This window comes from Micropterus salmoides, unplaced genomic scaffold, assembly GCF_014851395.1.
Source record: "Micropterus salmoides isolate LMB-PRFRI ecotype aquatic unplaced genomic scaffold, ASM1485139v1 Ms_hic_scaffold_2, whole genome shotgun sequence".
NCBI lineage: Eukaryota > Metazoa > Chordata > Actinopteri > Centrarchiformes > Centrarchidae > Micropterus > Micropterus salmoides.
Window position 1 is genome coordinate 23,965,609 of NW_024041150.1, and position 16,167 is coordinate 23,981,775.

A 16,167-nucleotide genomic window follows, 5' to 3' on the forward strand; every position below is an offset into this window, starting at 1 on the left:
TATGCAATGACATGGCGTTAGTTCTTCTATGCTACACTAAATTATATTAATGCAATAAAAAGTAAGGTTGATGGGAGAGGGGAAAAAAATAAAACACCAGTAGTCAGTATTTCAAAAACCATCATGTGTGAAGAGTCTTATTTTATTCATTTTTTTAAACTCTGTTGGTGTTTTGATGTTTGGATATTGGCATGTGGTTTTGACTTGATTTTTATATATATTTTTTCCTTCTTTCTTTCTCTTCTTTAGCAGGTAATTGCTGCCATGGAAACACAGCTGTCCAATGGGCCAACTTGCAACAACACAAGCAACGGTCCTTCAACAATCTCAAACAACTGCTCCTCACCTGTAGAGTCAGGGAGCATAGAGGACAGTAAAACTAACTTGATAGTCAACTATCTGCCTCAGAACATGACCCAGGAGGAGCTGAAGAGTTTGTTTGGGAGCATCGGAGAAATTGAGTCCTGTAAACTAGTTCGAGACAAAATAACAGGTAAAACAACTGTTTGCATTGCTATGGCTGGTTAATGGCTCAACTATGTACTCTGAATTTATTGGCTGCAGCATGTGCATTCATTTTCATAAAATAGATTTAAGGCAAGTTGAAAGTAATGCTTATATAAAAAATTCCTCACTTATCAACGTTAAGCCCACGTAATGTGTCGGGGGGGGGCCCACCGACAGTGTTGTCGTAGTCATAAGCTTTTCTGTTTATGCATGCACAGTGTGGGATTTCTTCTTTGAATATTTGACATCTAGTATCATAAATTATGGACCCTTTTACCCCCAATAAATGCAGAAGCCTTTGTTTTGAAAGTCAGCCAATCATTCTGCATCTTATTATGGCGAATATAAGGCACCGTCTTTATACAGTAGCCATTATAAAACCTGCCAAACAGCAGCATAAGGACTATGCTAATTTAGTATGTAGGATGATACTAGTCTCATTTGCAAAATGCCCCCCCCCCCCCCCAAAAAAAACCCTAGGGAAATTGATATAGATGGAATACATGGCTTTCTACACAGAGGGCATTTACTTGGCTTCTTATTACAAGGGACACCAAAATGTAATGGCACTATTACCTTCCTTATATTTATCGCAAATGATTTCTGGTTTTTGTAATGGGAGGAATGCAGCTGCCAGAGACACATACTGACATCTCCTGTGTGACATGAGCAGGTAAATAATGGCTGAGGGTGCTAGATGCTTGCAGTCCACTGTTTTGGTCAAGGTTACCTAGACCTTCTGCCATATGCTTCTTAAAATGCGGTCCGACGGTCAGGCATGTGAGCCTCTCTGGCCTTTTTTTTTTTTTTAAGGATAAATACTCACATCTGTTCATTTGCATCAATAGCTTTAGTGAAGTTCTTTCCATTAAAATGAGGCTGGAGAGCAATGTTGAACTAAGAAGCTAGAACTTTAATAATTATAGATTATCTTTATTCTCCAAGGTAGTCGGCTTCATTAAATTAACATGTAAGATGTGCGCACAACCACATCTGGCTTTGAAATAATAATGCTTAATATTTCACAATGCTTGTATAGCTGACAAGCATTCAAAATTCTCGTGCTGTAAGCATGTTTAGCTAGACTAGGTCAATAGGAGTGGCAAATCAAAGCTTTCATACTGTGTTACTGGGGGGGAAAAAAGGCAGCAAGAGGTAGCAAAATGAGGGGATGGAAGGTTCTCATTATGTTTGTACTGACTCTAGACTTTTTACATGCAGCAATGAGGAAAGTGTATGTAGTCTTGCGTGGGATGGATGCTCTTGTATAGCTATGCATACAATACATGCATTTAATTGTTGTGTTAGATGGGTGGTGCAGAATTGATCAGTGATCCTCATTTAAAATCAGTGTTGCGCACAGTCTGCTTGGGTGACTGAACACAAACATGCCTGACGGGTTGCATATTTGGTAGAGCAATTGCGATAGTCTCACTCCCAAGTAAAATAAGTGCAAGGCACCAGTCAGTTGTTTACAGGGCTTTGAAATAGTTTGAAAGATTAGGTTTTGTTTTATACATTTAGATGTTCAGAGTCTCTAAAGTAGACTTAATCATCTGATTTTCTTCTGACAATATGACAAAAAATGTTTGTCTGGAAATCTAATACATGTCTAAGTTATATTTTGTCTGCATGCAGGTCCACTAGAATTGTATATAGCAGGAATAACTTGGGCTTGAGCAACTTTCTAGACTTGCAAAAGTGTATTTGAACCCCAAGAAACTGAAGGAAGACGATTTGTCATGATGAGAAATCAAAAAAGGTAGAAATGTGCATGTCCATAGTATGGACAGAATCGGATCTCATTAAACCTTGTTTAATTTTCCACCAGGTGTTTTTAGTGTCCACAGCGGAGTTAAATTACATTGCCTCTTGCTTTTCAGACCAGTCTAATTGCAGATTAAATCAGATATAGAATTAACACATTTTTTTCATTTTAAAATCATCCTTTTAAAAGTAACATTTTAACAGCGGTTGCTGTTAACATCTGCTTCTATAGGGCTGTTCCCATGCTACCTGTATGTCAGCTGTTCATTTGGCATGTCCTCTGCCTTATGCAGCTATCTTGTTATAGAAAATCCCGACTATTGAGATGAATTGTCTGTGTGTTGCATCACAGATGTGTCTTGTATTTGAGCACTGGAATGCTGTACACACCTGCGTGTCGTATTAATTTCTAATGTATGTCTTTTACAAAAGGAAGCAAGTAATACTGAAGAGAGTATAGAGGGAAGAATTACACAATTTTTATGTCTTTCAGAATAGGAGCTTCTGTTGGATCAGATTAAGGATGAATGTTGTGTGTAGATGGGTTCTGATTCCAAAGGCTCTTGGATTCAGAGGTGATCTGATTACGAGTAATCGTTTTTTTTTTTTTAAACAAATTGTCTTAATAAATAATTAAAAAATACAAATGTACCCACTTGGAAAAGGTGAGTTCTTAGCTCTCTGGCTGGCAGTAGAGACGGGAACACCCTGACATAAACAAATTTAAACTTTTGTTTGGCCAAAACATTACAGGATTTACTTTAGTACATATCAAAATTTCAGTCATGTTTGGTCACATTAGCAAAATGTAGGGTTCAGAAACCTTTTAAATCCCAAGACTGAGACAGAAAAGGAGATTGGATTGATCCATACTGTTTAGCAATAGTGGTGTTATGCAGGAATTTATAAGGCACCAATGTGATTATTCAACTTGCAGCATGGACAGTATCTAGCCTGCAGGCTTTTATAAGTTAAGCAGTCAAACTGAATTGAGTTGAGGAAGAAAAACGGACTTCAAACTCAGTTGGGGAAAAATTTGCCCCTTTAATGTTATTCAAAGCCTCAAAGTCATTTCTCAGAATGATGCTATGATTTCAATTTCGGCTCTACATAAACCCTATCCCCTCCAGACTATGTTGCTTTTTGTCTCTCCCTCGGCCCTGTGGCGATGGATTTAAGCCAGCCTACATCTGTGTGCTGGTACTACATCAGATGTTAAGTAATCACCAGAGAGATGCATGCTTCCTCTTTGCTTTAAATGTTTTCGCCTTGGCGGCTGCTGCTGCAGCTTAGTCTTTGTGTCATTTTCCTCCCACTATGGGCAGCGCTAGTCTTTTACTGGAAGCTGGGTGCAGTTCTGTGTTTGAAAGTGCATTGCAGCATGTCTCCGCTACTCCTTTAACGACAGCTGAAAGTGAGCAAGTTGTTCATTATAGGGGCATGTTTGAGGCCTCCCAGTCATAACAGTGGATGTAACGGATACTAGACGTTCTATAGGAAGACATCGCTGTAAGGACAGAGTTTGCCCACATATACAGCATGTATGAACAGAGACGGGCAGTTTGACCCCAGGCTTCAGTAAAGTGTCATTTCACCAGCTCATTTCAAAGGCTCTGCATGTTTCTCGTGGCTATAACTGTCCCTGAGATGGGAAGGTGAAATTAAGTTTATGAACTTCACTTGATCACAGCAGAACAACCAATGAGAGCAGTGACTCATGGTGGTGAGACGGAAAAAAGCTATAATGGGTGTTCAGTAAAGCTAAATTAATATCAATGCTGCAAGTTGGGTGATGTATTTTCCTTACTAATACATGTTCTAATGTGTCCTTTTGATATAAATTTTTTTATATATTGTTGCTGACACCCCCCCAAACATAAACCTCCCTGTCACAACACACACGCGTTCTCAGTCATCTCTCTGAACTTGTCTTGGGTTTACATGTGAAAGTGGGGTATGTAAAAATATTAAATGCATCTAATTTCATAAAGTTTGAGAAAATTCAGGTTGCTTATGTACTGTATTTAATATGCTGAAGCTGCTTGAGCTGGTGAACTTGACCGGCAGTGGAATTGCAGAGACCCAGCAGTGTGGGTGGAGGAAATTGAATTGCCTCTGTGCACATAAAGAGTGGGTGTCAATCTATTGTACATTTTAGAGAGAAACTGTAGAGGGAGGGGAGCACATTGAGCCTTGGCTACAGCACTGTGTCAGAGATGAGTTGGTATGAAAGCAGAGCAATTGCCTGTCGTTTTTAATTTAAGTGTTTTTTTTTTTTGAGAATTTACTATAGATTGTAAACCAAATAGATTTTTGTTTGGAAATGGGTTTGTGACCTCCTGTGTTCTTCATGCTCTGCCAAATAAGATATAAAGTCTGACAGTTAATCTGTGTATCCTAAACACTTTGAGTAAAACTGCTTTAGTGCCATTCACCAATGATTCACTAGACAGTTTTGTGCATATTTAGTTGAAATTATCTGTATTTAGCAGTTACTTTTCTCTGTCCCTTGACATATTTCCTGCTCTTGCAATTTGCAGGGCAGAGCCTAGGCTATGGATTTGTGAATTACGTGGATCCAAAAGATGCAGAAAAAGCCATCAATACCTTAAATGGCTTGAGACTTCAGACCAAAACCATCAAGGTAAGATATCTCGCATGAATGTTTTTTTTTTTTTTTTTTTTTTTAGAAATTGCCAAAATACATTGACATGTCCATTATCTCCAATAAGCCACCTAATCATATTCAACTCACCGAAACCTGTTACCATTCACGACTGGTTGCAGAAATCCAAGATATGCCGTTCATGTCTAGCTTTCTGGGTTGGAGTCGAAGCATAATGAGGCTGGAGAAATGTGGGGTGGAAAGGGAGCCTATTGTTAATCTGGGCACATGCGGCTTTGCCTGGGCCTCAAGTAGAGCAGAACTGTTTCTATGGTTGCATGTGCTGTAGCACTGCTGTATGCTTTTACAGGGAGGTTGCTGCCATTAGCATTCATCAGGCAAAATAGCACACAGTGTGCTGGTGGAAAAACGCATTTGCTTCATATAGTGCTGCAGGATTTGTGGATGGTGGAGCAAGATTATTAGACCTGAGATTTTTTTCACAGGGGTTTTACAAGGAGCTAGCCAGATCCTTCTCACATCGGGCTGAGGGGATGATGGAAATGCAAGCAAAAACACATTTTGTGGTTAGAAAATTCATGTTTCAGTAGCACCGAATTTGTCAGCTGTATGCTTGATTATTTCTGTATTAAACATTTGAATATTATATTGACAGTTGAAGATGAGGCGTTTTGAGCCATACTGCTTCATTCCCATGAATCAAATTTTTTCTTTTCCCTCCCTCTTCCTCAGTTCATACTTCTGAAAGTAGAACATGGGAACTATATATATTTTTTTTCACTCACACAGAAGTGCAAATAAACCCCAGTGAGGTAGAAGAATGTGTTTTGCAAATATTAGCATCAAATGAAGTGTGAAGGTGAGGCTGGGAGGGAGGTAGGGGTGAGGAGAAACGAGGGAGCTGCCTGGCTGTGGGCAGGGAGCTTTAGCTTTCACATTCACTTTGTCAGCCTTTCCTACAGGGCGAGGTTTGAGGTGGGGTGACCAAGTGGAGGTCTTATCGATCTGAGAGCACAAAACGAATCCCTTTTTTGAAGGTTTAATTAAAAGTGAGTGAATTTTTCTTTTCATACAATCCATTGCAGAGGGGGACTTGGTTTAGGACCATTTAACATTTCTGACACGGTAATACAGCTGTGGTGCTGTTCAGGTAATTGACAGTCACGTCACAAATACCTGGAGCCACCAGACGGAGGGAATAGCAAGATACAGCAGGCTCTTGAATCTGAACAGTTTCTTTCTCTTCTCCTTGTCTATGATTTTGTCATGTAGTCCTCCACAAAACCATCACAAGCTCCTAAATTTGGGCTGTATGGGATCCTTCTGCATGTTACTGTAGAAATGTCTACATGACCGAAAATGGGATGGTGCACTGACCAAAAAAAAGACTAGTCGGGCGCATAATGATGTATTGATCTGCAGGACCTGGTAGATGACTCTCTGGCCCCCCCTCTGTTTTCAATTACTCTGCTTGCTTATGGACAAATGTTGATTTATGCTGCATATTTATCTGGGGGCTCTCCAAATATCCCTGACTTCAGAGACCGGAACAGGCGAGATCAGTTTTAAAAGGCAGCCACGCTGCTGTCTGTAGAAAAATGATTAATTTATTTTTAAATGACAGCTGTCTAGACAGGCCTGATGTTGCATCCATCTTTGTCAGGTTTCCTCCTGAGCTGATGGACAGAAAATGTGCCAGTTTAACTTTTTCTGGACAGACTGATTTGTCACTGTCCATTCAGGCGATTGTCATTCTTAAATATGCACTGGGGAAAGAAAAACAGGGTGGGTGACTGTGGAGCAGGCAAAGTAGGCAGAGTATCACATCACCCTGTCGTTGTAGGACCCAAATGATTATAAAAAACAATGTGGTGAAAAAGAGGATTACTGTATGTGAACTTTGTATGAGCACTGGTATGAACCAAATGTAAATGTTTTGGATGAGTTTTCTCTAATTTTCGCCTCACATTCATGCTTCACAACCAAACGAAAGCCGGTCCATGTTTAGTCCATTCTGACAGTTGTGTTCAGACTGCACAGGAAGGATGTTTCTGCCTTTTGTGTAAAGCAAAAATGTAGCCTATGTGCGCGTGTTGAGTAGGGCTGCAACCATTAGTCGACATAAAAATTAATTGTGAAATTTCATAGTCGACGCATCGTTACATAGATGCTGTTTAAGTGAGAGATGGCAGTCTTCATCTTAGGAACATTTCTGGTTGTTTATTTCTAGCTGCAATGCACTACAGGAAGCGCTAGGGGCAGTGTCGCTTCCACTGTCAAAATTGTAATATCTTGTAATATTATTCACAAAGACCCAATAATTCCTACCATGAGCAAGCGGTCGGCGACAGTGACACAGAAACCTCGAGCAGAACCTAGACTCAGGGTGGGCGGCAAACTGCCTCAACCGGTTACATGCATTAATGGGATAAGAATGCATGCAGAGGAGGAGAGAGGAGCTCAGTGCATTAGGCCTATAGCAGCATACCTAAAGGATGGTTCAGGGCTCACCTGAGCCAGCCCTAACTATAAGCTTTGTCAAAGAGGAAAGTCTTAAGCCTACTCTTAAATGTGGAGATGGTGTCTGCCTCCTGGACCCAAAGGAGATCAGACTGATCTTAATCCCTATCAGGAACTCAACTTGCTTATTTTACTCAGACCCTCTCACCTTGAAGTTATATTTATAATTTAGGCTTTTATGTGAGCAAATAAAAAGAAATGGGGATGCATTTATACTGAAATGCTGCATATAGATATTATCAGCATTTTTATTTGAGGCCTGATAAAGAATACTATTTTCAAATTACAAGGTATAATTAAAAATTGAAAATATGGTACAATGATTTGAACTGAGAGTGTTAAGAAATCTGAGTCTGGTTAAATATGAGTTAGTGTTTGCATTCTCTTTGCTAGAAATGGGTCACAGCATCTGCTCTCCTGTTTGAACAATTGTAATAGGTGATGAATAGCCTCCCCCGACCTCCGGCAATTTGTCTTAGTCGCGTATGAGTTGATGACTGCATGTGCTAAAACTGTAGTGGTAATGTACTGGTGGTCATGTGAATTGTCTCCGCTTGTAGGTTTCCTATGCGCGTCCAAGCTCCGCCTCCATCAGAGATGCAAATTTGTACGTCAGTGGCTTGCCAAAAACCATGACTCAGAAAGAACTGGAGCAGCTCTTCTCTCAGTATGGACGCATCATTACCTCACGCATTCTGGTGGACCAGGTGACTGGTGAGTAGGACATGACAGCTGTCCCGCGATTTTGCTTTTCCCCCTCTTTTTGTTCCTTTTTTTTAGTCGTTACTCTTTTCTCCCCCTCCTTTCCCCCAGTGCTTCTTACAAAATGGCACAGCCAGGCCTGAGAAATACATCAGAGGTAGCTGTATGAGGTCCCCAAAAATGCAATTTTCCACTAGAGGTGTTCATAAATATGCATAGATGGACAGAATATGAAATGGGTGTAAAGTAGCAGGACTCAATGCTTCATAATTTCTTCTTCCCTCCAATCTCCCTTCTGCCAGCACTTACCTTCTCTTGCTTTCTCCCCCTTTTATCTTCCCATCCCCAAGGTGTACATGCAATGCCTGTTTCATGGCAAGAAATGAAATGCATTTAGAGCAGTTAGATTCTCTATTTCTCAAATGTCATGTGGAAGCAGAACCCTTATGAAACACTAATAAACAGGATCTTTTCACTGAGACATTTCCCAATAGTTCTGTCCCTGTGTGCTGCTGAAACATAATATTCCTTCAGGCATGCATTATGGGAATGGGAGTCTTTTTATTTTTCAACATGAAACCACTGGTTTCTGGAGAATTCACTTTCAGTTTTACTTTAGTATTAATGGAACAATCTGTGATCCAGCTGTAAGAACCGGGGAAACCCATTCACCAAAATCCAGAGCAGGATTGCAGCCTGCCTATAGCTAGATACAAACTGACTTGATACAAATTTACTCATGCTTTCTGATGCCTTTTTAATACAGGACATAACATGTACGAGGTAGATGTGTCATTTTACAACACAGGGTTGTATAACGAGATGATGATTGTAGTTCCTTTTTATGCTTCTCACAAATAGCAAACTTTTTATACAAAAATTATAGAACCAATTAAAGCACAATGGAAATGCAAAAGAACAAACCATTAGAGATGTGCACCTTCATGAAACAAAGCAAAAATCAAAACGACAAATGTTCAGCAAGAAGTACGACCATAAGTAGTACTGGAGTGATGGACCTCTTTTTGATTTGGCAAAGACACTGTAGCTCAAGGCTGATTGGCAGGCAGCAGGAAGAAACAAGATCAAAAATAAGACATGCAACAGTCCCAACAGTAAGTGGTAAATAATGGAATTTGGTGTTTTTTTTTTAACCTGAAATGGCTAACAAACTACACTGAATAGTGATGTAGTTGGTAAATTAATAATGCTGACTTGTACTGACAAATGTAATGCTTCTAATCTGTCTTTGTAAAGTTTTGAGATAGCGATGTTTAAATAAACATAGTTGTTTCTTTCTTTTTTTCCCTCCACCATCCTGCCGTCTTAGACGTCTGTGTCACAATGTTCAGTCTTGTTTCTCCCTGCTGCCCACCAACGTCCCATGATGGGAAAGCTTGGTATTGTTGCTGGTGCTCAGTTAAAACACTTTCTTATTTCTTTTCCCCCCTCCCCGCTGTCTATCCTCTCGCTACACATTTCTCTTGTGCTTTTGGTATTTGCAGCTTTCTGGATGTAGACCACATTTTCTTACTCATGTTAGCAATTTTTGTCAAAGATCTAAGTGAAGTTGAACCGTATTTTGAATTATTTAGAAATGGACAAAATGAAAATCTCCCTTCTATACATAAAAAATGTATACATACCCCATATACCTAAGTTTTAATTGGGAATTGTGTGCCTTCTACAGCAAACATGTGCCATCATTGTATTACTCAGATTTTTTGCTGTTAAAAGCGTTATGACTTTGTAGCATTGCAGGCTAGTGAGGCACCCTCAAAGCTTATTAGACAACGTAGTCACATCACTGCCAAGGGGGCATGGGTGTGAAACAATTGGTACATTTGTATACTAGTAAATCTACCCCAGTAAACTCAGATTTTTGATCCCTAAATTGCTGTTCCACCCGCGCCGGTGAAGCTCACGCTGCAGATCATTACTGAATGTTTTGTTAATGTATTCTTCTCCAGGCGTTTCCAGAGGGGTTGGCTTCATTCGTTTTGATCGGCGAGTTGAAGCGGAGGAGGCCATCAAGGGTCTGAACTGTCAGAAGCCACCTGGTGCCACAGAACCCATAACGGTCAAGTTTGCGAACAACCCGAGCCAGAAGACTAGCCAGGCGCTGCTGTCCCAGCTGTATCAGTCGCCCAATCGAAGGTACCCAGGACCCCTCGCACAGCAGGCACAGCGCTTCAGGTAAAAGGGGCACACCAAAATAAAAAACTGATTAGCGCCAAGCATGAGCTACTGATGAGTCTGACCCTCTGAGGCTTTTTGAAATTAGCATTTAAATTGTCTCACAGTGGTTTTATGAAAATAATCTGTGTTGGCGCCTATCAATACTCTGGACAGAATAATTCATCCCCATATTCACATTTTCAGTTTGCTGTGTTCCTTCTGTCGCAGATGAAGGCCTGTGACACAGTTGGGTTTGATCAGAGTTTGACAAAGATGAAAATGAGATGAGCAATACTCTGGTTGATAAATCATTAGATGGTCTAAAAGGGTTTATTTTTTGGCAATCAGCCTAGTTAGTGGCCATAAATATTGAAATGGATCCATAAATTTTCTTTTCAGTCCTCCAATTGTGACCCGAGTGGAAACTTTAAGCTGCTGCGGTATTTCCAGCCTCAGCTGAGCTTTCTTTATGACCTGAGTGTCTCCTGTTGGCTGTGTTGTGTAGGTTGATATATTACACTGAAGTTCAGTCAACAGGCTAATAAGGAAAAACTGACTTTAATCAGAAAAATTGCTGTCAAAATGCACCATCAACCTCATAAAAGCTTAATTTATAATGACATTAATGTATGTTTGTGTTGGGGTGTCTTTTTTTTTATTTTTTTTATAGGTTGGACAATCTGCTGAACATGGCCTATGGAGTCAAAAGGTAAACTGATTTTCTTTTTTAGATCTCATAGTCTGTGTTAATTGATCCTGAGGGAAATCAGACCTAACATGAGGGAGATGATGGGATACTATTTATTTTTTTCCCTGCATGAGCTCTGGCAACATTGCGTAGGTAGTTAACGCTGCATAAGGTAGCACTGATTCAGTGTGATGAAAGAAAAAGGCTTTTGTGTGCATGCATTAGTGCCTCCCTCTGCAAACATACATACATACATAATCCACTTGGTGTGAGTGAATCAGGCTGTTTGTCTTAACAGCAAGTAATGATGTAAATATTTGGCTTGTGTGTAAGATGCATGAAGGTAAACTTGTATATGTTATGAGTTGGGAAGGGTGGGCCAGAGGAGCCTCTGACCTGGGACAATCACTCCCCCTCTGCCTCAGTAAACTAGAGCTGATGAAAGCTGGATTCTTGTGGCTGACACTGATTTTGGGGATAAATAAGTCTTGATGTTTCTAAACAAATTCAGTAGTAGAAATCACGTGGAATTGGCTTGTCAGAGTTATGTTATACTTTTAAAATCCACATTTCTCCTACATTGAGCCCATCGAATCTACTAAACATACCTCAGGTGCACATGGAGAACATGAAGGCATTCAAACCCAGGAGCTTCTGAATGCGAGGCCACTGTGTAATACTTACACAATGTGAATGACCTCAAGCATCCCATGACAGGCCATGATGATAAAACATACACCTGAATCTCTTGCGTACAGTTTCATAAATGAAGGTTAAGTAAGTTTAGTCATTTGCACTTTAAATTTAATTTTGACCATTAATTATTGAATGTGTCCATCTCTAAAATAAGGTTAGTGAGGGTTGCAGTGAAGTGCTTTAATCTCAACATAATTTCACGTCTAGATTAAAGCGTTGTCTACACTGCTAGTCTACATAACAAGGGACAGACTTTTACAGTCTCTTACTTGCTGTTGCACTAACTTGCATACGTATTTTGAGCTCCGTACTCTTACCTTGATCTATTATGGACAGCCCTGTCCTGTTTTAAACTTTGTTGCGTCAGGTGTCTTTCAGGATTCGCCAGGATACCAGTTTGTCTAAGTTCAGTTTTATAAGAATGCCTTCCTCAAGTATGATTGAAGTCCAATTCCCTGAAAGCTCAAAGGCCCATCACCGGCGACAATAGACTTGTGATTTCTCCTCTGCCCCGCTCGTTGGCTGACGTCTCCGTTGCAAAATCTCTCTCCGTGTCCTTGATGCTGGGAGCACACCTGTCATGGTGGATGTTCCCTGAGAGGCCAACTGGAGCAGCTAATCTTATGTGACACCTGCTGCAATAATTCATAGGCTTTCCATGCACTTTGAATTTTGTTTCTTCAAACTGCAAAACCACATTTACCAAAGGCCAGGGCTTTTGCGTACCTTTCTATTCCAGTCTTGGCACAAACTCTTATTATGGTAGTTAATCACCATTATAATATTCCAGTCTTTGTTTTTGAGTAAATACTTCTGCGCTGTAGTCTTTGCAGGCACATGACAAGTTCAGAAAGGAGCCACAATTTCTAAGAAGTGTGGAAAACTGGATTTAGAATCTCTAGTTTTAGTATGAGAGAAGTGACTATGCGTACTTGACTTGTCTCTAGACTGCCCTTTTTGCTGCTCAGTGAGTGACAGCTCAGCTTTTTTCTTTTTTCACAAAGCTGACTGCAAAACTTATTGCCCAGCTTAAAAAAAAACATTTATGTATTAAAGAATATCTTAATCATGTAATGATTTACAACCAATCCAACATGAAAGGGAGGGTGTTAACAGTGACTGTAGAAGCAATGGAAACACCGCTCAGAAAGAGGCATGGCTGCTGCTGATGTCTGTAGATTTGGCTCTTGCCTTGACCCCATGTTACCATTTTGTCTCATACAGCAGGTTCTCCCCCATGGCCATTGACGGGGTGACCAGCTTGGCTGGCATCAACATCCCGGGGCACGCAGGCACTGGCTGGTGTATCTTCGTCTACAACCTGGCTCCAGACGCAGATGAAAGCATCCTTTGGCAGATGTTTGGTCCGTTTGGTGCTGTCACAAATGTCAAGGTTATTCGCGACTTCAACACAAACAAGTGCAAAGGATTTGGTTTTGTCACCATGACAAACTACGACGAGGCAGCTGTGGCCATCGCCAGCTTGAATGGATACCGCCTCGGGGACAGAGTGCTGCAAGTCTCGTTCAAAACCAATAAAACACACAAAGCCTAATACCCACTGAGATTGTTTCTAGAAAACTCAGCAGAAAATGGAAACAGAAAATGGAAGCGCATTGACCGTAACTTTCTACATTACTAAAAACGGCTTTGTAAATCAGTGTTACGAAGAAAAACGATATTTAGCGTCCAACAATGTGATTTTTCTTTTACTTTTCATGGCTACGCTTTGAATCTTCTCAGTATACTTTAAAACAGGAAAAAATACTGCAGGTTTGAATGCCTGTGATGTTTAATTATCTTGCTGTCTTTACAGATGGACCACCTAAAACGTTACTATAGGTTTTGTCATTTTGTTGCACACATGCTTTGAAACAGTAAGTCTTGTAAGGTTATGTGTAGTGATTTTCTTTGTAATTTTGTGTGTCCTGATTTGCCTTAGGTGCGTTATGCCTTCAGTGGTTAGCAAGCATTTACTTTGAACTATTTGCAGTTTTGTTGAATTTGTAAGTATTCCGTTCATTGTAATATCAGTTGGTTATTGGTTGGCTGCATAATGTTGCTTATTGTAAACTTAATGGATAAAAGACAAAAAAAAAATTCTTAAAGCAGTACCTTGCCAAAGAGCTAAGAACCTCTTTGATGTGGGTTTAAAAAGCATCTATTTTTATAAAAAGAAAAATTTGGAGAAACTTTTTACTGGACCTGGAACAAAATATTTTGACTTGGATACTTTGAGAAATATCTTCATATGACACCTTGTGAGCTTTTGAACTTTACAGGAAAGTTTGCAGTGGGTGAAATTTCTGGCGAGATTTATGATGTAAAAGATACCTTTTGAGATCTTTGTATTATCTTTAGATTATAGAATCAATGGCCGTGCTGGTTTCATTTGTAATATCATCTGTGGGTCCCCCTGTCATCCTGGTTGTTATATGGCTAGCAACTCGCTTTCCTATTTTTGATTTGGAAACTGACAGAAATACAAAGATTTATTTGCAAAAAGTGCATGCAAAATTTAACGTGGAGATATCTTAAAAGGTAAATGGGGGGGATAAAAATCAGTTCTTCCTAAAGAATTCCCTTCAGACGGAGCTCGTGGTGTTTTATGGTGTACCTACTATCGTATCATTAGACTGATTTTGTCTTAATATTGAACAATTAGGGTTTTTACATACTTTGTATGAAAGGTTGAGGACAAGCCAGTGAAGGCAGCAGCTTAAGAAAAACTAGTCTGAAGAATAGAACGGATTACTCCTGAGCTTTGAGCTATGTAAATAAGTCCTTTTTTATTTTGAGTATTTGGCAGACTTCTTTTGGTTCTAGTTTGGACTTCATCAGAAAGTGTGATATAGATATCGTTTTCTTTTATGGCGTATGTAAGGTCTTTTCATTTTGAATATGAACCTTTAATTTGAGTTTCCCTTCAGTTGAAATACTTAATTTGTTGTCCCATGGACTAGCATTACAGTGCATCAAATTTGTTGGTTGTTTGGTCTGTAGATAGTCTTGCTTCATTTAAGAAAAAAAAAAAAAAAAAAGTATTAAGAAACTATAGACATATGTTTTGTTTTTTATATATAAACATTATAGATATATATTTATGTGGTAAAGAATGGATATAAACCACAGTTTTGAACTATTTGATTAGTTTTGTTTTTTCATACTCATATATATATATATATATATATACGTAATGCATATAACCTGTCTTTAAAATCGTAAAGGTGTATATTGCTTTATTCACTTTGGGGGGAGGTCAGTGAAGCAGTTCCATTAACGATAGCAGAATTGGTTGCAAGAGTTTGTCGAACATCGAACCCATCTTGAACAAACGGAGGCTGGTCGAGCCTTAGATGCACTGAATACTGCACCTGCATCCTGCTTGGTATTTAAACCAATTACTAGTCATGCTTCCCCTTAAATGAGCAGTGTGCTATGCATTATATAATTATATTTGCAACTGCTTTTTCTTTATCTATTCCTTCTTTGTGTTACTTGTAAAAGTTAAATTTAAGTCTAGATGAGTTGTGATACTTGCTGCTGTGGGGTAGAGACTGCATTTTTCATGCCTGACCTGTCATTGTTGGAAAATTGTTTTTTTTTTCTTTTTTTTTTTTTGTAATTCGTCATGATTATTTGGTCTTGACAAATTGTGCTGATGGTCTGGCATGGGAAATGTTCCCTCCCATCCCTCTTATCTCAATTCTTAATGAGAATGATTATTTATTTGAAGTTGTATAGTCTGACTTGGTTCACAACATTTTTGGAATAGAATATCTTTTGAGTATTTAAAAGGATGTACATGTTCTTTACTTTGTGTTTGGATAATTTGGATTTTTCCATGTTCAGTACATCAATAAATAAGTTGAAGGGCAATGCAGCTTTGTGAATGGATGCAATCATTCCTTTTTCCTGTTTACTAAAAGGTTCTGCCAATTTAAAAATTTTCCACACCATTTTGTCTTCAGATTGTTTTATTCATAAAAATCTCTTTCCAGATGTTTTTAGTTGATGCAAAAAGGTTAGATTACCCATTATAATTTTATCAGTTTCCTTTGCTCTTGAAATCTCCTGATTCATTTCAAAGTTGGCTAAATGCACCATTCAAAGGTTTTGAGAAATATGCTTATTTGCGTAAATTCTTTTTTTTTCACCTGTACAGTAAATATGAAGCCCGGAGACCTTAACATAGACTGGAAGCAGGGGGCAAGCCAGTCTGTCCTCCATCAACTTGCATTGTTCTAGTCAGTGAAATACCGATCATTCATATCGGCAACATTATTTTATTTTTTTTAAATGTTTTGTCATACTCCTGGTTTAAAATGGCTATTGGAACACAGCTTGTTTTGTTCTAGTGATCACTTGTCAGTTCTTTTGTAAAGTTGAATCTCAGACTGCAGTTTGTTCGTTTTATTGCATAATGGCATTCTGGTTAAAGGAAGACCAACCGCACAGGAGTTTAAAAGCTCTGTTTTGAAAG

General features: G+C 39.2%; 1 protein-coding gene across 8 annotated transcripts in view; it reads left to right on the plus strand.

The window, feature by feature from the left end:
* The window catches only part of elavl2 (ELAV like neuron-specific RNA binding protein 2), a 30,408-nt gene extending 14,841 nt beyond the window's left edge, over positions 1-15,567 (plus strand). For 2 of the 8 annotated variants that reach the window (XM_038731819.1, XM_038731818.1), the window contains exons 3-8: positions 250-493; positions 4,815-4,918; positions 7,981-8,134; positions 10,093-10,318; positions 10,971-11,009; positions 12,909-15,567. In XM_038731819.1, the coding sequence (XP_038587747.1) occupies positions 250-493; positions 4,815-4,918; positions 7,981-8,134; positions 10,093-10,318; positions 10,971-11,009; positions 12,909-13,239 (1,098 nt within the window). In that variant the 3' untranslated portion in view covers positions 13,240-15,567. The remainder of the gene's footprint in view (positions 1-249; positions 494-4,814; positions 4,919-7,980; positions 8,135-10,092; positions 10,319-10,970; positions 11,010-12,908) is intronic. The other 6 variants (XM_038731821.1, XM_038731820.1, XM_038731826.1 and 3 more) reach the window with 5 other exon arrangements.
* The last annotated feature ends 600 nt before the right edge of the window (positions 15,568-16,167 follow it).